Raw genomic sequence first — 21,705 nt, forward strand, 5'->3', positions numbered from 1 at the left:
ACAGACCTCACATGCAATTCTGAGGGCAGGGTCTGATCAATAGCCATGCCACTTAAACAGGTTGAAAATGCCTCTAATGGAAAGGCTTAAAGGCCCTTCCCATAAGCCCAAGTTCTTTTCCAATTCTTTTCTTTCAATAATGGGAATGGGAAGAGAATTAATGGGGAATTCCTATGTGGTCAATTAGCCAGACCCCCTTCCAGGCTCTTCTGGCACTGGCTTGAGTGACTGATGACTGAGGCCTGCCATATGCTGACTGGGTAAACAGCGTACAACGACTGACCGCCACAGTCTGCCAGACAGGGTGACAGATAAGGAATGGGGGGAAATAAGAGAGTGTAATGGAGACCAATTGGAAGAAGAAGACAGATGGAAGGAAAGGATGCACTGAGATAACAGCCAAAGACAAACAAACACAGGCAATAAAGCCAGGAGGCACCACAACAAGGATTCCGTCGCGGAGTGAAGAGGTGATGGGGTCAGAACTGCCTGAAAGATAAAAGACCTCTGATCCCCTCCTGCTCCTCTCTCAGCTCCTTCTGAGAACCATGGAGAGAAGGAACAATCTTCTCTCTTGCCATCAGAGCTCCTCAGGGTTCAAGGAGGACTTTCTCACCCACAGGAAACTGAGTGAGGGGACACACCAAAAGTCTTCCTAAAAATCAGAAGACATCAACTGAAACACTAGCTGGGAAAGTGAGGGAAGGCTGTACATGGGTTGGCACCTGGTGGTCACGTAGCAGTGCTCACTGCCATGTCTCCAGCACTCCCTTCTTTCAGCACTGACTTGCGGGAGTATGGAGTTACAAGTGCACCTTCCTACTTCCAAAACCAGAATCTCAGAAGTTTAGGAATGCAGGACCAGACGGGACTTCCTTGGTTTTTAAGTATGATCTCTTGCTGTTGTAGGCACTGCTTCAAATAATATTTTCCTTAAATGTACGGAGTGCCCTTTTAAAAGCAATTAGGTTTTCAGCCACCATCATTCTGATCACTATTCCAATGATAAAGTATCTTTTTCTAATTCCCAGCCTAAACGTATTCACTTTATGCCCGTTTGCTATTGTGCCAAATTGGCCTTTTGCTTAAAAAGTACTTTTCCTTCCCTATTATTTCTCCCGCAACACAGACATCAGTCATATCCTCTCTCAACTTTCACTTTGCTAGGCTAAACATGGCAAGCTATTCCAACCCACTTTCTTAAGAAAAGATTCGTATCCCCTGAGTCCATCATAATAAGCCTTTTCTAGTCTGAGGTCATTTTGCTCGGGAATATGAGAACATACAATATTTTGGGGCCTCACAAGAGCTGAATACAATGGCATTAGTATTCCCCCATTGTTTCCTAAAAATACTTTCCCTAGTACATTACAGGGTATTTACCACCTTCTGAGCCACATTACATCTGCAGTCATCTGCAGTGGACTGCTGCGACCCATTCTTTTCAATTCATTTCCTAATGACTAAAAACGTTTTACATACAAGACCTCAAATGATGGTCTTCATGTTGTTTTATTGGATGTCATTAGCTGCTGTACAAAATTTGCATTTTTCTCTGTATTTGTAATATCTGGCACTTTTGCATCATCAGGAAATTTCCTCAGCCCATTCCAATTCTTGTGTTGAGGCTGTGAAATAAAAATACCAAGTGTTGATCTTGAGGTAAGTCCTTGAAGACTTGCTAATTAAGCTCTGTTAAGAATCAAGGTACGTCTTTTCACACAACTTTCTGACATCTTTCCTTGAACCAGTTTCTTGTCTGTCTCATAGCTGCTGTATCTTTCCTTATCTTTCCCAATGTAACCAAGCGTTTCCCACATGGAAATACATTAAATGTCTCACAGAAGTGCTTATAAATGAGATCTAATAGATCTAGTTTGGTTTTTAGGAGATCAGTTATGTTGCAAGTGATTGTGTGATCAATCTTTGAGGAATCCTTCACAAATTACTTCACATTTTGCCTCTTCCTCCAAGATATCTTTTCCCCGAGGTCCTCCTGTAAGTTCTGCTGAGGTCACTCTGCCTGTGCTGCCAGGTGCCAGCTCTTTCAGAGTGACATGCAAGAAAGCTGGCACTCCCTGTGCCCACTTCAGAGCTTTATGCAACCTGAGTTTTGCTTCCAGCTAGGTGGTGATAATTTATATTTCCATTTCTAAGAGCCAAGAGGAAAGACTACCCTGTACTGTCTAAATGCCATCCTGACCAGACAACCCTGGAACCCATAACAACGCCATCTCAGAGCCATCAGGATTCTCCTATCCAGATCCTTACATGTTCATCTCCTTTCCCAGCATCTCCATTCCTCACTACCCCCAAATCCTCATCCACTCAGTCCACCCTAAAGCCCAGCCTCGTTTACTCCAGAGCTCTGTTCTTCCAACCCTTTGCTGCCACCTGATTCCCAATTGAATCATTTGACCCGACCACAAACTCCCCTCCATCATCAGCCCCCTGCACCATCTGACCCACCTCAGGTCTGCAGGCCCCAACCTTCTGTACTTGCTGCTCAGCTCCTCTTCCTCTACCTGTCTGAACATGACAGCTACCTCCTCTTACCTTCCTCACTCCCACAGGGTGCCAGCACCATTAACTACTACTGTCTCCTGTGATAGACCGTGCCTGGCTTGCCCCAGAAGAAATCTGTGGAGGACTTAAAAATCTACACTTACAAGCACTTATTCACCCAGGCAAAAGTACTGAGGACAGAAAAGACATCCCCATTGTGTAGCAGACATATGGTACCCCTCCCCACGAGCAAAGCCCCCTATTCCAACTTGAAGCCGCAGGTAAAGCACTTACTTATTTTGGGGCTCAAAACTACTTTGTCCTTGGAGTCTGCCCCATCCTCATTCACTAGCAGTCTCCCTTCTTCCAATTTCCAATTTGCAAAGTTTAAAAACTTTCCCTGTTTATTTTACTACCTTTTGCAAGGTCTGACTCAGCGTGATTTTTTTACTGTTCTCACTTCATCTTTATACTTCTTGACCTCTAAAAGCTTTTTCATTATTTATTTGCTATCAGTTCTTTTTCTTTTTTTTTTTCCATTTTTAGTAGGCTTTCAGTCTGTTCCTAACAGCTTCTCTGTGGTAGTTATTCACACAGTGAGGTCTGGATATTCTTCCTACAAGGTTTTTCCTCTTGCTTGGCATGAAGAATTGTAATGGCTTTAGCATCTTTGACTTGAAAATGTTCCAGACTTCCTCCACATCAATTTCCCCATCTGAGTTTACTAACCAGCTCCCTTAGTTTATCGGAGTTTGTTCTTTGAAATCCATAAGCTTAATTACACACTGGTTTATACTTCCATTTAATTTAATCTAAAATGACTTGTGTTCATTTAATCTAAGGTTATTTTCTACAGCCATCTGTTCTACAGAGTCTACGAAAACCAAACTTGAAATAACATTGTCTTTTGCTGGCGCCTTTGGAAAGCCTTTGTCCAGGTCCAGTTTGTGCATTCACTGGAAACAGAAATCGCCTTGAGAGCTTGTCTATGGAGTCCAAAGCAGCACAGGCTCTGTACCCTTCCAAGCACAATTTAAACAACTTCCTGCACTGTAGTAAAGGCAGGACACAGCTGGGTTTAGCTCTGACCTTAAACAGAGCAAAGCTTTCTTCCATCTAAACCAGCGTCATCATCCGAAATCACGGCTTAGTGATATTCTTATTCTTGCCCACATAACAAGAATAACAAGACAGGGTAGTGTTTCACCCAAGCTGTGGAGCAAGTATCTTCAGACTTGATCTTTTAATACAGATGTTACTACAGTTCAACTGGCGCCTCGAACTATTGGCCATATTCTGTCTCTGGATCCCTCAAGGCAATAGGACTGCCTGTAAAACATCCCATAACATATTCACTCCCTATTTTAGACAGGGTATTTATTTGTAGTAATCCAAGTTCAGGACTCCAGACATATAAGACGTTCAAAGCATGTAATGCAGAGAAGAATGTCACTTTCAGGCTACTACTCCATGGAGGAATGTCCCCCCATTTCTAAGGAAATGCAGACTCTCTGCCCTTCCAAGACAAAAAAAAAAATAAATAAATAAACCCTCAAACCAAAACCCACTGAGTTCTACAGCTTTCAGTTGCGCTGTTTTCCACCTACTGCAAATTTACTGCACTTGATTTTACAAAAGAAGCGTAGAGTATTTGTAATGCTTCAACCTGACACATTGATTCCACAATCAAAAAAATAGAGCAAATCTTCCTTGGTGGCAAAATGAAGCCAAAATTACATGTGTAAAACACAGACACACATGGGAAAGACAGTAACAATTAGAAGTAAGAAAGGGAAGTACCCTCAGGAAACTGAGGATATTAGTTAAGAATGTGCAAAAGAGTGAGTCTAGGTACACTTAATAAGATTTTTTAACATGCACTAGAAATGAAATTAACCTCAGAGAAGCTCACTACCAGGGAAGACTGATAAAAATCTTAAACACGCTGTGAAAAGACACAACTGTTCAAGTAAGTATTCCTGTTCTACATTTGGAAAGAGGCAGGACTACATACTTGTAACGCAGACAAATGATGCTATACCTTCTAGGCTATTAATCACAAACAGAGTAATTATGTAAACAAATGTGCATACACTGGACACAAACAAAGGGGGCAACTTCACCTAAGTTTACAGTATCAGTGTAGAATACCAGAACCCTGCATGTCATTTTGGTATCCAGTTTCTTAAAGGATATGGGAAAACTGGTAAGGGTATGCTAAAGTATTGTGAAAATGATTTGATGGCTGATGAGAATCTCTGAAAGTGAGAGAGTCTTCAGTGCTCAATCTAGTTTGTCAAGAAAAGTGGTGAATAAATTACAGTAGATAAATACTTCTATGTAGAGGACATTCTGATTACTAAGAGGCTTTTGGATCTAGCTGTGAAAGTCAGAAAAAGAGCTGATTGGAAGCTGATGCCAGATAAATTCAAATGATAATGAGGTAGTGTCGAAACAGGGTGATTAATGATGGTAGCATACTACAAAGGAAGTGATGGATTCTCCATTCCTAGGGGTCTCCAGATCAAAACTATGTTATCTTCTCAGAAAATATCACCTAGAATCAGATTACTTATTTTGCCCAGTACCAAGGTAAATGAGCAAGGTGTTAAGTTTCAGAGATACTTATACCAGGTAGTCTGATTCGATGTTTGCTTCTGGTCTTATATTCCAAAACTCTGAATGATAGCAGTAGAAGAGAACTCCACATGCCAACAGATTCTCCTTTTCAACACCAGCCTGTTCTTTTGGAAGGTCTGGAAAGCCAGTTTCTGAAATGTAAACCTTGAAAGTGGGCCATGACAGCACCTAGTTTATTTGGAAACAGCTTACATGTCTGCATTTGCATGCCATACACCATCTCATTTGGCTTTAGCTGGCAACAGAAGCCTGCCACTAAAATGGGAATCTAGTATCGTCAATATTGCCTGTAATATTCACGGAAATGCAACAAATGTGACCATACACCATTACTGGGGTATCACTGGACAATCTTCATCAACCCTGAAAGTAATTTCAAGCTATCTGAAGCCTTCTGAATCTGCCGCTGAGAAGAGGAAAGTGTCAGCACTGGTCTTACCCTGCGACCAGCTTCGTTGTTCTGCAAGTTCATCAGCATGCGAGCCTGTTCCTCTGAACCTCTCACGTAGTTCTTCTCCCTCTCCTTGGCATCCACAAACTCCTTGGCAAAACGATATCCATACTCCACGTTATCCCCGCAGCCACCCCACAGCCAGTCTCGGGGCAAGTCCTTGGGCCGGGCCGTCCGGCTGCAGCCACAGCTGGAGAGCTCTCCTTCACGGCAAGCCCGGCTGATGGCGTTCACCACACCGGCAGCACTGACGGCATACGTGAAAGCAGTCTCTCGGCTACCTGCAAGAGAGACACGAGAAGCAAATTAAGAAGAGACAGATCTCATTTAACAAACAATACACAGCAAGGAGCAAGCACCCTGTTCTGGCAGAGGGGGAACGGTCCTAAGACATGCTTGCATCCCATTTTTGTTTTCATTTCATAGTAACAGTTCCAGTCAACTGACTGCCCAGAACTGGCAGTTTCTATGTAACCACAGTCAAACCCAAATCTGATTCTCTGACACACACCAGGGAAGGGTCTGAGAGTCCTCCTGTTGCCTGGAGGAATGCTCTTGGGAAGAGCATGTTCTTCATGAATTTTTAGGTCCTATTCCTCAAGGGCTGTTTTTATTACACCTATGTTTGCCTGTTTAAAAGCCCTGGAAACTCCAGAAACACCAACACCATAGGCAGGAACTGTGCAGTCTCTTTTCCCTTCAGTATCTTCTCGTTTTAACGTAGAGGAAACTCTCAAGCAAGAGGGTTATTCACTTGCTGAAAATATAGCTGCTACCTAAGCCACTGCAAACAACTGATGAGGTTGGGTCTGTGCAAATAAGCATTCTGGTCAAGCCAGATATCACTCGGGAATGATCTTCATTTAACTGCAACAAGCACTCTTTATGGGCTGCTCAGCTCATCGACCTTATTTTAGTTTACATGAGGTCAGCTGAGAACTGTTTTAAGACAAACTGAAGGAAACCCGTTTTTACACTAAAGCTTTGAGGCAGAGGCTCTTCCAACGCCTACAGAGCTGCAGTGCTGGAACAAGTAAAATTTCCCATGTAGACAATAATAAATGAAAAGACTTTCCATTAGCACGTTTACTAGAGACTGCCCTGCTTGGAGCATATGCTCTATACAGCTCAGAGTGCAAGCCAAGCAGCTGGATCAGGTCTCTAGCTATGTATTCCTGGCCATGATTCAGCCCCAGTTTGACCGGGGCACCAACACAGCCAGCACTGCATGAGGCCAAGCGTGCTGCACCAGCGAGTGCAGTGGGTCTGAATGGGGTGAGTAGAGGGGGGTGAGGAGGAGAAGGAGGCAATCCACACCTGCATTATCACCACACAGTGTAACAGATAGCTAAACTGACAGCTTCAGAGTCATTGCGTGCATCACCAAACTTTCAGGCGACAAAGCTTCACTGGAATAAGCAAATCTGATTGTGAAGAGCTACTTACAAGCCCTAGTAAGATGCTCTCAAGCAAATCTGAATGACTTCAGAGGGCAGATTCTCCAAGAACAGTTTGTCACCAGCCCACGAGTCTCTCAGTGCCAGCTCCCTCAGCAGGACTAAGCTGATGCTTTTGGTATGCTCTTGTTCCAATTTGCATGTGCTGACAATCTGTAATTAATAGCAGCTTATCACCAGCTTAGTGGTAATGACCCAAGACAAAGGCAAGGCTGTGAATGGCATCCACGTTGCAGAACAACTTGTGATTCCCCCCCCCCCCCCCCTTCAATGAAGGGCTTCTGCTATGGAGCACAGCACAAAGCTGATAAAATGCTACAGGATTTTATACATAATACAGAAGGGAAGGCCTTACTAGTAGGTCATTAGGAGAGGAGTGTGCCCTCCAAACCTCCTTAGTCCGGGAGGTAAAGAAGAGTGACTCCTAGTTAAGGTAATTCAGCTGAGACTGGCCCATAAGGGAGTTAAGGTCTTTTTTTCAGCAACCAGAATAAAGCTTTTACTCATCTGTTTTGTTCTGCATGCTATAGGTATTTTAAGGTAACAGTCCAATGGGCAGGTTTTGCCCCTACCAGTCTGTGGCTGTATGGTGAGAGCCCCATGGACACACCAATCATCCTGTTAAGCACAGCACTCTCTGCATCTGTACAGGTTAAAATACATCCAATGAGGGGACCTCCCGGTGTTACAGCTGGTGCAACAGAGCCTGCATGACTCCAGGTGCTTAGGATCCTTACGGCTTAATTGAGACCCCTGCAAGCACAGACTGGTTTACGCTTTTACTGTCCATGTTTTAACCATCTCCACGTTTCAGATTTAGCAAAACAACAACTCAATATGCAGCCCCTGGATCTGCACGAGTTCTTTAAGTTGCTGAGGATGGTGATAGGAGAGGCTGAAAGAAGTTTCAGTGTTGTTTTTTTGTTGTTTTTTTTTTTTTTTTTTTTCCCCTTGTTGCCCACAAAGCAGAACAAACCACAGCGCTCATCAGATGTAGGTTTGGAAAACTGCAGCTTGGTTTGGGGGGCAGGATCGACCGTGCATGAAACCTTGTGCTTAATACAAAGCAAATTTGTAGCTAGCAGCTGTGGGCTTGCACATCCCAGTTTTCTCTGCTCTTCTGCCAGCTTTGTAAAAGTATTTGGGTTTTCACTCATCATCTCAAAGTTCACTCCAGTTCCACACCTCTGCGCTGTCAACTCAAAGGACAACCCCCTTTCTGCCCTCTCCCACACCTCTCCCAAGCCAAAGGCTGGGGTGACCCCGAAGCTGGGGGCCGCGGGAGGCTCAGCTCTGCCTGCTGGTGTGGAGCTCCACGGAGCTCTGCTGCCCTCCTCAGCCTGCCGGCCACCAGCACTGCCCGCAGCACAAAGGGGGAGCGCGGGGCTGTGGCAGCTTCGGGGGACACCATTGCGGGTACCAGTGTGAGCAATACCCAGGCGAGATGCTGGTCCCCGCAGCTTGCTTTTCTGGAGCTGCTTGAGAAGGAAATGCGAGAACAGACCCCAGCTGGGAGACTGACACAAAGATGATAAAAATGTGTCACTTTTTTTTATGAAAAACTTTTAGTTTCAACTGATTTCTTTTTTTTTTAAAAAAAAAGAAAAATCATTCCCCAAGGTTTGCCTATCTCAAATAAAAAAGAAAAAATATTCAAATATTCCTCTTTGTTCTTTTATGACTCCATCTTTTTTTTTTTCCTTTTTGCATTTGAAAAGGCAGAAGAGATAAAATCTCTGGCTGCAGAAATGACTGGACTAACCTGGAAACCCCAGCCTTGCATTTAGGGTTGCGCTGAAGGAGGTATATTTTCTCCTCCCCTGAGGAAATTCTAACACGACCTTTTTGGGTGCTCCATCCTCTCCCTCATAAATGTAGCAGTAAGGAATATGTCTGTTTATAATGCACAGATACACATATACACACACATGCAGTCTAAAATCTGTATTGACAGAACAAGAAGCAACTTCAGAAGGGTAATTTTTGTACATTGCCAGATATCATCAGTGAATAAACCACATTGAAAAGGTAAGAGCAATTCTCATGACCACACAAACACTAGGAAAGACCAATGCTAAAAAGCAGCCTACTTCAGTGCTGCTGATGCCTCTGCACAAGCTTTGTGTCACTGGACTGCCTCACCTCTATGAAATGCACAAAATGAAGGTGTAATGATTAAACACAGACCGACCATAGGCCTCCCATTTTTCCGAGCTGAGCTAAGTTCTACAAAGGGGAAAGGGTTTCCGAGTGCACACTCTTGTGAGCATCTCCCAGGCTCTGGACTTGGCCAGGACAGGTTCTCCTCCCTCTCACAATCTAAAGCAGCTCAAGAAATCATGTAATATATGCCATGCCTGCTTCGGTGGGTGGGCAGCCGAAGGTTGTTGGCACACTATACACCTTCTGGGTCCTTCTTATCTCTTTTCCCCCCCCACTCTCCACAACACTCTGGCATGCCTCTGCACTCTTGTAGATATTCTGGTCTCCAGACCTTCCTCGTGCCATTGGCACAGAGTACAGAAAAAGGGCTGTGGTCCAGAACTGGAGCTCAGAAGTTGAAAACAGGAGACGGGCACACAGTATGAACCCAGGGAAGAATGACTTTATAGCTGACACAACCTGAGAGACTGGAAGGCTTTGTCCTTTTACCAGCATGGAAAAGAAATCTCCTGAAATGATGAGCAACGCCTCATTACAAAGTAGGAAAAAGTAATAACGGAAGGTGGAACAAAGAGGAAAGAGGCAGCATGCCCCTCCACAAGAGCTTATCACTGATGGGGACAACAGCGGTGAATCATCATAGTCCCCGTAATACCCTAGGCCACGTTTGGTTATATTTTTCTTACTTCTGTTCTGTCTTGTACTGGAGTATCAGCATCTGAACATGCTCTAACTGACCAGAGAATCTAAAGGAGATGGGTTCAGAACTCTTTGTCAGAGTATGTTTTCAACAGCAGGCAACCACAGGCAGTCACCTCACAGACACTTCCATCAGCAGATTCCTACCAGAGATACAACAGTATTATTATTCCTAATGAACAAAATGCATGCATGAACAAACAAAACAGCAGCAGCAGGACTGCTGGATGTACCATCACGTACCCATAACAGCTCCTTCCTCATCAAAACCCAAATCTAAACTCTCAATCTAAACTAACAGGATCAAATTAACTTCAGAGAGGAAGAATCTTCCTTCTTCCACTATTCACTCTAATCCTTCTTCCCATACACCCTCTGATGCTTCCTGATGGCTTTTCATTCTTCAGCTCTGGTCTTTGCTTTCTCTTAGTTCACGCTTATTTCTTTTGTCCAGGCGCGGACCAACCTGGAGCTGCAGGAAGGTTGTGAAGAAGAGGATGAAGTTTGCTGGAGAACGGGATATTTCTATTTCATTCTGGAGTCACTAGGATCATTGTGGAGACCTGAAATTTATCCCATTCTTTGGCATAACTTACATGTGAGAGAGGGATGCCAGAAGCAAAAGGTGGAGGTGGCCGAAATTGTAATTTTCATACCCCAAAGCACAAGTTTTAACAGTATGGGATTGCAAGCAGCCTCATCTGGCCACCACCCCTGCTATCACAAAGGGATCAAGGATGCACAGCTGCCTTGGATCTGTATCAGGAGCTGAACGTATGTGTCAGGAAACAGCATTTCCCAGGGGAGTATCCCAGAGAAGCAGGGATTTGTTGGGGTATGAGCTGGACAGAAAGGGAGGAATCAGAATGGCTCTAGTGGGCTGAATTAGGAATTCTGAAAGGTTAAGTAACACATGCAGAAATATCCCTTACAGTACTCTAGGATCACACATAGGAATTTCAGGATCAAATGGAAAGGATCATGGGACGTGGTTACCTTGGTGTCCTATCACCTTGATGCCCCAGAGGTATTAAAGCTGTTACCTCCTGGGGTTTTTTTGAGAGTGAAACCAAAAAGGTGCAAGTAATGCTGGGGGCAGCTGAGGGTGCAGGAGCTGCTAAGTGTTTTCCCCGACCTCACAACCAAGAAATAGTGCCTGTTCTTCAGTGTAAATGACTGGCTTTGCGTGTGGGAAACAAAAACTCTTCACATAGGACCTGAAGAGAGAGCAAGCTTGTGTGTGTGTGTGCTTGTGTGAGTGGCTGTTTTAACACCTTTTCTTTATTGTCCTGCCTGTCGGACACATCAAACCAAGCCCGGATTTCTCAGTTTCTTGCCATCAGATGATTGCATTTCAAAAGGAGCTGGGACAATGCAGCTAGGTCACACCTCAATTCAAGTGCAGCAATGGCCTGTCAATGCGCCTCTTTCGGCCAGCAGGGCAGGAATTATAAAAAATCTCTGGGGTTTACACAGACAGTGGCAGGACAGGGGAGAGGGGGGGAGACCCCACGCCAGAGGAGCCCGTATTTCCCACATCTCAGGGCTGCATTCCCTGTCTGAGGGCACTCCAGATGCTGGGAAATGATAACATGGGTCCATTGTTCCTGGCTCCAGCTTCTTCCCTCCCTACCTTTAAACGAGCACACAACACAAAAGCAGCCTCCCTCTTCCTGACCTCCCCATGCCCCCCCCCCCCCCCCCCCCCCAAAGAAAGTGTGTGTGTCCCCTGCTTCTCCAGCTAGCTCCTGCTGGGCTCAGGTGCACTGCTGCCACCTGCCCAGGCGCAGGCAGCACCAGCACACCAGGGAATGTAGAACCTCCTTAAAGGCAGCTTTAGGAGCGGTGTTAACGGGGCTCATCACTCCTGCATGTGTATTTGAAAAAAGGCAGAACGCTATAGAGGGACAAACCGTCCTGCGCCCCGTACCGGGTGCTCCTACCTATTTTCATGACCCGTCCGAAGACGGAGGTGTTGTCCACCGTGCTGCAGTTCCACCGCCGCTGCCGAAACTGGTACTGGCACTCTTTGATGGCGCTGCGGGCCCCCTCCCCGATGAACACCATGTGCTCCTGGTAGAGCTGGCAGAGCTTGCGCTGCCCAGGAGAGAGCCCCGGCAGCTGGCTGCACACCGGCTGCGCACCGATGATGTACATCTCAGGTCTCTGAATAGGGTTCATGGCCAAAGACCTGCGATGAGAAAAACATCCAAGGGACTCTGTCTGGAGGGAGAGGCCCCCTCCGCGGAACGCCCGGCACCTTTCCCCGCCAGCCAAGCCCCGCTCCGCTCCCAAAGCCCCGGCGCATTTCTCATGTCAGCTGCCTCCCGCTACAGCTCTGCCAGATGCGAGGCTTTTCCAGAGCTCCAGCGGGAGAAACACAGCTCGTTTGTAACCTGAGTTTAAACACAGAGGACACCCGGGATGGGGAGGGGGGCAGAGAGAAAGCTCAGCACTTTCTCTGCAGGAGAAGAAAGTGAGCTGCTGCTTTTTCACAGACCGCCAGCCAGCGATGCCTGCCTTTCAGCTAGGCTATTTTCCGCTCTTCAGAAGGGGGCTCCGCGGCTGCTCCCGGGGCTTTTGGCAGCGGGTAGGAAATCTTACCCACCCTCTCCTTACGCATTCCCCACATCCTGAAGCCCGGACGGGATCTCAGCGAACCCGTACAAAAGGAGCCCAGAAGTGCCTGGAAGAGAAGGGCTGCGTCCCCAGGAACTGGGCAGGGACAGTGGGAGGGGGGAACCTGGATAGAAGTGAGCTGCTGCGAAAGAAGCCCTGCGGGCAGGGAAGCTAGTTCCCGCGGGGAGCGCACGGCAACTCCCGCTCCCGTTCCGCCGCCCGGCCCCGGGCAGTCCTCGTTCCGCAGCGGCGGACAAACGCGCTGAGGTCTGCCCCGCGCCCTCACTTACCACCAGGAGTTGGCGTCGGCCACCGGCGAGGTGCAGCTGCAGAGGAGCGCGGCGGCGAGGGCCAGCCTCGGCCCGGTCATGGTGGGCAGCCCCCGCAGAGCCGGCCGCCGGGACGGGGCGCCCTGTGGAGAAGCGCCGAAGAGAAGCCCTGGAGCGGGGCCTGCGTGCGGCGGGACGCGGCGAGCACAGCCCGGCGGCCGCCCCCTCCCGCCCCCCGCAGGACCCTCCCTCTCTCCCCCGGCCACCGCCTCCCGGGGGCTCCGGCCCCGGCCCTGCCTCCCGCCCGCCCTCGGCCACGGGGTAGGGGCCTCGCTGCCGGGACTGCGCCGCCACTGACGGAGCCTTCCCGTCCCGTCCCGGGGCAGACAGCCGTGTGAGACAGGGGCACCGGGAGCTTCGGGGCCAGGGGAGGCGCAGCGCGCCCGCAGTCCGCCGGTGTCCCCACGAACCGGACCGTGCCGTGAGCCCCGCGGCCGCAGGTGTGCGGGGAGCCGGCAGGGCACATCAAAGCGGCGCGCTGGCCCCGCTGCCCGCCTTTGTAATGCAGGACCGGCTCGGAAATGGGCTGCCCCCTCCCCAAAACGGCCTCCAGAGGGGCCCCACGGCATGGTTCCGGCCCCGCGGCCCGGGCAGGGGGTCTGCGAGGCGCGGCTGGGCTGCAGGCGGCGAGCGCAGATAGCCTGGCACCAGAGACTAATAGTTTTATGGGCAGGGGAGGCGGACAGGAGTAAAAGCTTCGAAGGCTCCTCTTGTCCAAACACCCCTCTCTCCTTTCCCCGCTCGACCCACCGGGATCCTCAAAGGCGGGGGCAATCTGGCAGTTCCTCAGTCCTTTCCCCCCCACCCCAGACACCGGCAGAAGGCAAACGCAGGCATCCCGGACCTGTGCGGGTACTTGTACCAAACACTCCTCGCAGCCTGCCTCCTTCATAGCCACCTCATCGCACCTTTGACTCCACTGCTGCTGCCTGCATCTCTAACACAGCTTTCCATTGTTCTGTCCTCTGCACACCACAGTCCCCACCTCTTCACCACAGACAACACCTTCTCTCCCACACAGCCTCCCCGCCGGGCCTGGCATCCCCCCAACCCTGCCTCTGTGGTGGCGGCAGCTCCCCAAACACAGGCTGAATGTGCGGGTCCCCCCCAGGTTGTGGCCACGGTGTATGTGGTCCAAGACTCGCAAGTACCCAGTCTTTCACTCTGCCTCAGGAGCAAAGAGCACCCAAGGCATGAATCACCAGGCTCAGCACCTCTAACCACTGAAGTATAGTATATTTTTTATGGAATTCCTCGCACCCGCCACGGTGGACTTGCTGTGTTTGTTTGCAGCACGCTTTGCTTCCACCCCCATCCAGATGTGCTGTACCTGCAGCTGGTGGCCCATCTCACCTGGCAGGCAGATGTGGGGCTGCAAGTGCCAGAATTAGCCTCAGGACAAAAAAGCCTTGTGTGACCCAGAACCTCGGTGGGAGGGGGGTTTTACTGCTTGGGCACAGCAGGATCCACGTCTGAAGAAAATAGGGTGACTTTATTCACATCTATATCCTCCCTTCTCCTCCTTCCACAGCCCTGAGCGTGATGGAGGGACAGCGAGGTGTGTGTGTGTGTGTAGCCACGCATACATGTTTTGTGTCTGTTTCTGTAGGGAATAGACAGAATGGAAAGTTTATCTCCCAGAGTCTGGGGAGGAAGGAAGTTGTGTATGGATGAATGGCTTTTCCATGACAAACAATGAGTCTGCACAGACATGGTGTGATGTCACCTAAAGAATTTCCAAGCCAGCCCCAGATACAGAAAACCTTCTCACTGGCAGAGATGAGAGCATCCTACCTTTCCATCTCAGCCAGAAGGAAGAACTAGGGTGGTGGAAAGAAAAGCTCTCACTGTCTCACACACACATGCGTCATTTTAATAGATGACACGATGGGAGAGATGTATCTCCAAGCTTCACCCTCGCTGAGCCTCCTCATGGATTCTGAGAAGGGAGTAAAGTGTGGTGAGCCGCCCTTGGTGCCTCTCCCAGCCAGGAATGTGAGACAGCACCAGCCTATGAGACACTTCCACAAATACAGGTGATGTCAATGTCCGTGTTCGTGTGAGCTTCTCAGAGCGCATGTGCACAACTCCACAGGGTGAGGAGGACATGCCACTGGTGGACTGGTGGTCCATGTCAGCACTGGGATGTGACTGAAACAAAAATCTTTCCAACAGGCACAACCAAGGCAATGATCTTAGTATGAAACATGAGACATAAAAATTGCCTTATGGGATAAGATCGCTTATCCAGCCAACCTAATATCCTGTCACAGGCAACAATGAAAGGAGATGCTTTGGCAGGAAAGGTCTGAGGCTCTGAATTCGGCCTAAATTCTGCTGCTGGCGAGAGTGACTGCCATTGAGTTAGATGCAAATCATGGAAGTGAGTCCTTTTTAAGGAGCTGGAAATAATTTCTTCACTGCCTGTGTTTATGACTTCAGATAAAGTGGTAATAGCAGGTGAGGTGCTGTTGGAGGGATTTAGCTCAGCCAGCAACTTCCAGACCAAAAGCTGCACAACACTTGGCTGGCGGTCTGAAGAATAGTGCCTATCACTGTTCCTTGTGCCTGTTTCTACTTGCCACCTAAATCTTGAAAGCGAGCTTTCCATGTTGTAAATAAAAAGCTTGGGTTATTTTTTAAGCCCAACTGCAGAGCTGGTTCAAGCAGCTCTGGTGAGGCTGTTTGCCAAAGCTGGGCTGGGTGGGAGAAGTCCAGATGAGAGGTGAGGTGAAGCGGGGCTGCTGGTGGGCTGGGATGAATGGAGTCAGTGAAGCATCACTTAAGAGAGGGGGGTAAGGAGCTGCTGGTGGGTAATCCCAGATGAACGACTGAGATGCTGGAAGGGTCATGAGGGCTTAGGGTTTCAGGGGAAGGAGGCTAGAAGTGAGCAGGATTTTGGGATGGCTCCACACAAGTGACATGAAAAGGATCACTACACTAACAGGTATTGAGAAGGCATTGGATAAAGCTGGTCTCACTTGCCTTTCTGTCCCCTGGTAACCCCTGTCTCAGATCCAGGAGAGCCCAACCTCATGCCTGGCAGATCACTTCTCTTGGACATCATCCCTGTTCACTCACCATCACCCAAGTGACTCCCACTTTCATCCCAAACCAACCCTCCCCTGCAGCAGCCCACTCACACCAAATCAGAGCACTCCTGATAGAGCAGGGGAAGAAGGGGCAATAGAAAGAACTCCAAAACCAGGGTCTGCCTTGCTTCTGCTGAAGAAGGCCCCATTCCACCCCTTTCAACAGGCCTGGCTCACTCAGAGAGCCACTCTGTGGCTCGAGCACTGCAGGTCTGATGCTTGTACCCAGATTGCTGAGGATCACCTGGGACAAAGAGGGAGCTGTAATCTGAAAATGGGACATTAATCTCAACCCTCAGATGAAAGGTCTAACGCTGGCTTCTTAGCAGCAAGCCTGCATCTTTGTAAAGCCTTGGCATTCTGCTGCATTCAACAGTCTGCTGCCCTAGGCAACTGTCTACTGTGTTGGCTGGCTGCCTAACATTACTACCTGTGTTTGCCTTTGTTTGCTTTTCAGAAGGGACAACTGTGCACTAAGCACAACTTTACACACTGAGTTTCCAAAGCCCTGGCAGAGCAGCCAGAGAGTTATCGCTGCCTTCCCAATGCCGTCCCTGCAGTGCTTGCTGGAGGGAAGTGCAAGACTCCAAGAAGGAGAGGTCATGTCCATGAGATCATTTGCAAAGATTTGGCAGACCATGAAAAACGTTGAACCCTGGCTGGAAGGCAGCCCTGATAAGTGAGAGAAGGAGAGTTACTCATGCAAACTCCTTGTCCTACCCTTACTGTTTTTCAAACTTTTGGGATGTCCTCAAGTACAGCACAGATCTTTATCAAGTGCTGTAAGAAATGTTGACAGAAAAAGCAGGTCTCTCTCCACCTAACTCCAACAATCCTCATTTCTGCAACTTGTCTGGTTCCTCCCAGGCTGAGGAGAACTAGACATACATTTTGCTTATAATGATCAAGAGCTTCTTTCAAGTTTCTGTTTATTCTTGCATCTTGACTGTGGTTCAATGTTTGTTTTTAATGTCCAGTGCATCCAGAAACATTTATTGCTCTCTCTCTGACATAAGACAATTACTCAAGATGGGAAAAATATTCACTGAAATAAGGTCTCCTCTACCTATGGAGCCCAGTAGAGATGCATTGCCTGGGAAGGAGAATTTACATGTGTTGCTTGAAAGGGAACCCCTCTAGTTCATAACCATGACCTGCTGGTTGATAGCACCAAGACACACACCGTAATGTCCTGCTATACAACTGCTTCTGGCAGCCAGGCTCGGTTTTAACCACAGTTCTTACTAAGATTTCAGGAATCTCATTAATGTCACATACTTGCCCATTCAGCTGAACCAGTTTTAGAGGGAGTGTAGATTAAAATAATAAAAATAAAAAAGGTACCTTGAAGCTAAACTGCAGCCCTCACACAGAAACCTAAATCATCTGTTATCCCACCAGACCCCACTCTTTTGGTCCTGTGCTGCTCCCCTGATACCAACCTGTCCCTTTCTCAGCACAGCACCGTACCACCATGTTGCTGTACTGCTGTCAATCTTCCCAGATCCAAATGTGTTATTTTATTTGTATTGTGATTATTACTTTAACAACACCACCGCTACAGGTTCAGATCCAGCTGTGGTGTTACAGACTGTGTAATAACACCTTCTCAAAGTATCCCAGCACATTAGTCATAGAATCAGAGAATGGTTTGGGTTGGAAGGGACCTTAAAGATCACCTAGTTCCACCCCCCCTGCCATGGGTAGGGACACCTTCCACTAGACCAGGTTGCTCAAAGCTCAAAGCCCCATCCAGCCTGGCCTTGAACACTTCCAGGGATGGGGCAGCCACAACTTGTCTAGGCAACCTGTGCCAGTGTCTCACCACCCTCACAGTAAGGAATTTATCCCTTTGTATCCTCCTCTTTTGTCTTGACATTGCCTCGCCTCGTTGAATTGTTATGTACCGTGTGTCTGCTGAAAGGGCAGATTACTCCTGCTTGTGTCCTGCTTGTTCCTTTCGGTACTTACAGACTCCGTTTTATCTCCTGATGTGCTCATGTGCTACCTTTTTCTGCATCTCATCACCTGTCACCCCGCTGACAGATCCAGATTTCCTTTCACCACTACCTTGCTCTTTTATTTTTCCATGACTCCCCTGCCCAATGACATCCAGTCTCACTGTCACCAGTGCATGTAGTACAGCAAATGCCAAGATATACCTGCCAGTCTCAGCAGACCTACTGACAGCTCTCCCTGAAGTGATTCACCAAGGAGAACAAGAATGGAGGAAGGTTGCAAGTAAAAGCAGATGTATTACACAACAAAAAAGGCCAGATACTAAATATTTTACCATTTAAAACCAGAACAGGTATAAAGGATAGGGATTCTATGAATAAACCAGCTTCTCATTAGTGAAAGATACAGGATATATGTCAAGTTTTATGAACAGTCATTTCTGTCACAATATTTCACATGACAGGCAATGAGCTCAACTAGAGCAAGACCATCTCACCCACCACAAAAAAAAAAGGAGCAAACTCCATGGATAAACCAGGACATGACCCTCCTCTGAAATGGAAAAATCTATTTAAGTTTTTCTATATCGAGTAGGAAGCAACATAGACCCATCCCTGCAGGTAGATAGCTGCCTGGAAACTGTCTACGCTTACAATATTCCCAGGGACAGATCCAGGCCATCTGTTTCCCTTTTCCATAGGGCTCTATTTGCATGTTGGTGACCTCAGTCAAGAGCCAGAAACCCAAACTGGGACATGTCTGGCCTAAACTTTGCACTTCTTGTTCCCATGACTAGAACAAGGGTTTCTGACCCATAACTAGACCCACGGTTTTGGGGGCTGCAGCAGATGAGCCATAATCACAAACTGAAACCTTCTTAGCACCCTTTGTTTATACGGGCAAGATGGCTTTATAAGAAATGGCTCTATAAGAAGTTAGATCAGCTCCACTATGTGTGAAAAAAGCACCAAGCATTATCACCGTGCTGACCATTCAGTGGCTTACTAAACTTGCCCATGGTGTCACAGCTTACTTGTCAAAGAGGCACCCCATCTCCTTAATTTGCACTAACAACTTCTTCTTCCAGAATGGTTCCCCAGACCCCCTCAAAGAAGCCACAGGAGGTCAGGTTGAAACACAAGACCAGGCAGGGTTTGAGAGCCCACGCTGCTGCTCCCCAACGCTGTAGGTTTCTAGGAATGAAAGACTCTAACCCTTAATTCCTTCTAGCCAACAACTTTCCCAAGTGCTAAGTTTACATGGAGAATTAACTATCCTAGGAGGAGAATAAGACATGAGGAAAGAGAGAAGAAGGAAGTACATCCCTCCTTTATTTGTTTTCCAGGGACCAACCCTGGGAGCTGGCTTGTTACCTGCCGTAGCTGACAGCAGCATGTACCCCTCAAGCAGTGAGAGGAGGGCAGGCCTCCTTGAAGACAAAGTTCTCCAATAGCATGAGCAAGGAGGCAGCGAAAGGCAATCCAAGTCAATGCAACTTCTCTGCAGAGATTTCAGAACAGGCCAGGGGACGCAAACAGCTGGATGGCTTTAAGTGTTTTCTTTCTTACTCTGATCTTGCAAATCATGGAGCACCCTTTGCCCTCCCTAAAAGGGTGTCTAGCTCCCCCAGTCCCACTGGAGCCATCCCAAGCCAAGATTTATATTTCTGCATCTCACAGGCCTGGACCTCATTCTTGCTCTGAGTATATATTCCTTCTAGTTTGTTCCATACTCTGTAATAATTACATCAACTGGCAAAGAAAGTCAAGTATTTAAAGTTAAGTTAAGCTTGCACTTGAAGAACCTAAGTTCCACTGTTGTAGTGGTTCTTAGCTCTCCAAGAGGGAATGGCCATAGGAAACAGGGAGATGCATGGTTACTGCTCTGTCTTGGACATTCAACACCTCAGTGTAAGTCACAGGGACCACTGTCAGACTGACTCAGATCAACAGTCTCCTGTCAGTTAAATCATTGCCAGTAAAGCCTGATACATACATTTCCGAAGGAAATGGTAATCCGTGGAATAAACTGAAATTAAATTTAGTTTCTCTCCTTCCTGTTAGAGTCTTCAAAGATGTTCTTATGAAGTCCAGTCTAATGAAAATAGTATTAATGATCAGCTCTTCCTTCACTCTGGAATTGCAAAGCAAGCACGTACACCCCATTCATTAGACCCAACAACTCTGACAGCCACTCTTTTACCTTACAGAAAGGGAAAGAGGCACAGGAAGGGCTGAGTAACAGGTTCAAACCAGTAAATCTGTGCTGCAGATTTACCTTCATTCAGCGAAGCACTAAACCAGGCGCTTGAAAGTAAGCATATGCCTCCTCATCTTTGCTGAATCAGGATCAAAATTAAAATTAAAATCTACTCGTTTTTCCATTCTTTCAACCACCAAAAACTTTTGTCATCAATTAAATGTTCTTCCTGATCAAATACAGTGCATTCGAAGTGCAACTAATAAAGTATTATGAATAATGCTCCAGTGTATCAATTGTATCATCTACATAGTTACTGCAGTTTCCAAACCAGAGAAAAACCATTTTCCAAGTATGCTTATTACATTTTAATATTAATATAAATATATATAAAAGGCTGAATCACTATAAATATAGCCCTGTCTATATCAGAAGATTACACTGACTTAACCAGTTTCAGAACTTATCTTCTATACTGTCACACTTCAGTAAAGGAATCTCCTGTTAATTCTGGATGCAACAGATTTAAACTAAACCTGTTCAAACTGTCTGGGGAATAGACTGCATTTACATTTGTACCAAAAAGATCATTTTATCTCTCACCTTTATTCTAACACCAATCACATCTGTGCAATTCAAACTGCAGAAAATAAAGTAGCCTATTTTAGATCTTGTTTGTAAAATACTACTATAACATTACTACCTGCTCAAATAAAGAGTTTCCTAATACAAATTTTCAGCAAAATGTGCACCCATGCAAACCTAATCTAGAAGAGTTATATCACTGTATCAGTGTTGTGTAGGTTAGTTACCCTTTAAACCAAAAGTAAAGCCTTCAAAATTAAGACCTGTACTGATTTAAATAGATTATTCAGTTCAATCACTGCTTTTTTCTTTTTCCTTTTAAGTAGATAAGGCCTAATATTAGGAACAGGGGGTTGTGCCTCTTAGTGACACATCATATGATCCCATCTATAAACTCAGTGAGCATCTCACCATGCAAAAAGCTGCAATACTTTTGCTAATTTCCAGACTAAATTTATTCATGGTCAGCTCACACCCATTTGTTTGTATGCCAGCTTGGCCCTTACAGTTCAGGATTCCAAAACTGAGGCTGGAGCCTGCCAATATGGTTCTGCTAGCAGCATTACCAGGGTAATAAAGACCTCTGTCCCACCCCAGTACTGTAAGACACTGCTCTTTCGAGGTGCAGCCCTTTAATGATACAAGCAGTTAAAATGACAATATAAGGAGTTAAACAGATTCAAAATTAAACTTGCAAAGAGAAAAGACCAGGTTTTATTTATTTAACTGCCCAGACTCGTTCGTGTAGGAATCAGAAGCCCAAAGGAGCAGGGCAGGAACATGTGGCTGGAGGGGGCTGAGCCCCAGCAGTACCACCTTTACCTAAGTTAAATTCGAATGGAGCCACACTGGCACTTCCAAAAAAAGTCGTATTTCTGGTTGTTTTTTTGATTGTGGATCTGTTCCCTGATTTCACAGCTCACTGCCACAGGCTGAGGACGCAACTGCGGAGAGGGTGAACATCAGCTTCTTGGACAGCAGCTATTAAACCTGTATTTCTGCCAAGG

At 46.9% G+C, this 21,705-nt stretch overlaps 1 protein-coding gene across 3 annotated transcripts in view; it reads right to left on the reverse strand.

Annotated features, from left to right (window-relative positions):
- Positions 1-21,705, reverse strand: part of WNT5B (Wnt family member 5B) — a 73,911-nt gene that overhangs the window by 3,889 nt on the left and 48,317 nt on the right. For all 3 annotated transcript variants that reach the window (XM_057428034.1, XM_057428033.1, XM_057428035.1), the window contains exons 2-4: positions 12,825-12,946; positions 11,859-12,106; positions 5,585-5,877 (exon numbers count right to left, since the gene is read on the reverse strand). In XM_057428034.1, coding sequence (XP_057284017.1) covers positions 5,585-5,877; positions 11,859-12,106; positions 12,825-12,946 — 663 coding nt within the window. The remainder of the gene's footprint in view (positions 1-5,584; positions 5,878-11,858; positions 12,107-12,824; positions 12,947-21,705) is intronic.

Source organism: Pezoporus wallicus, unplaced genomic scaffold (assembly GCF_028554395.1).
Source record: "Pezoporus wallicus isolate ANWC-B61680 ecotype Strahan unplaced genomic scaffold, APGP_CSIRO_Pwel_v1 contig_2908, whole genome shotgun sequence".
In the NCBI taxonomy this organism is placed as follows: domain Eukaryota; kingdom Metazoa; phylum Chordata; class Aves; order Psittaciformes; family Psittacidae; genus Pezoporus; species Pezoporus wallicus.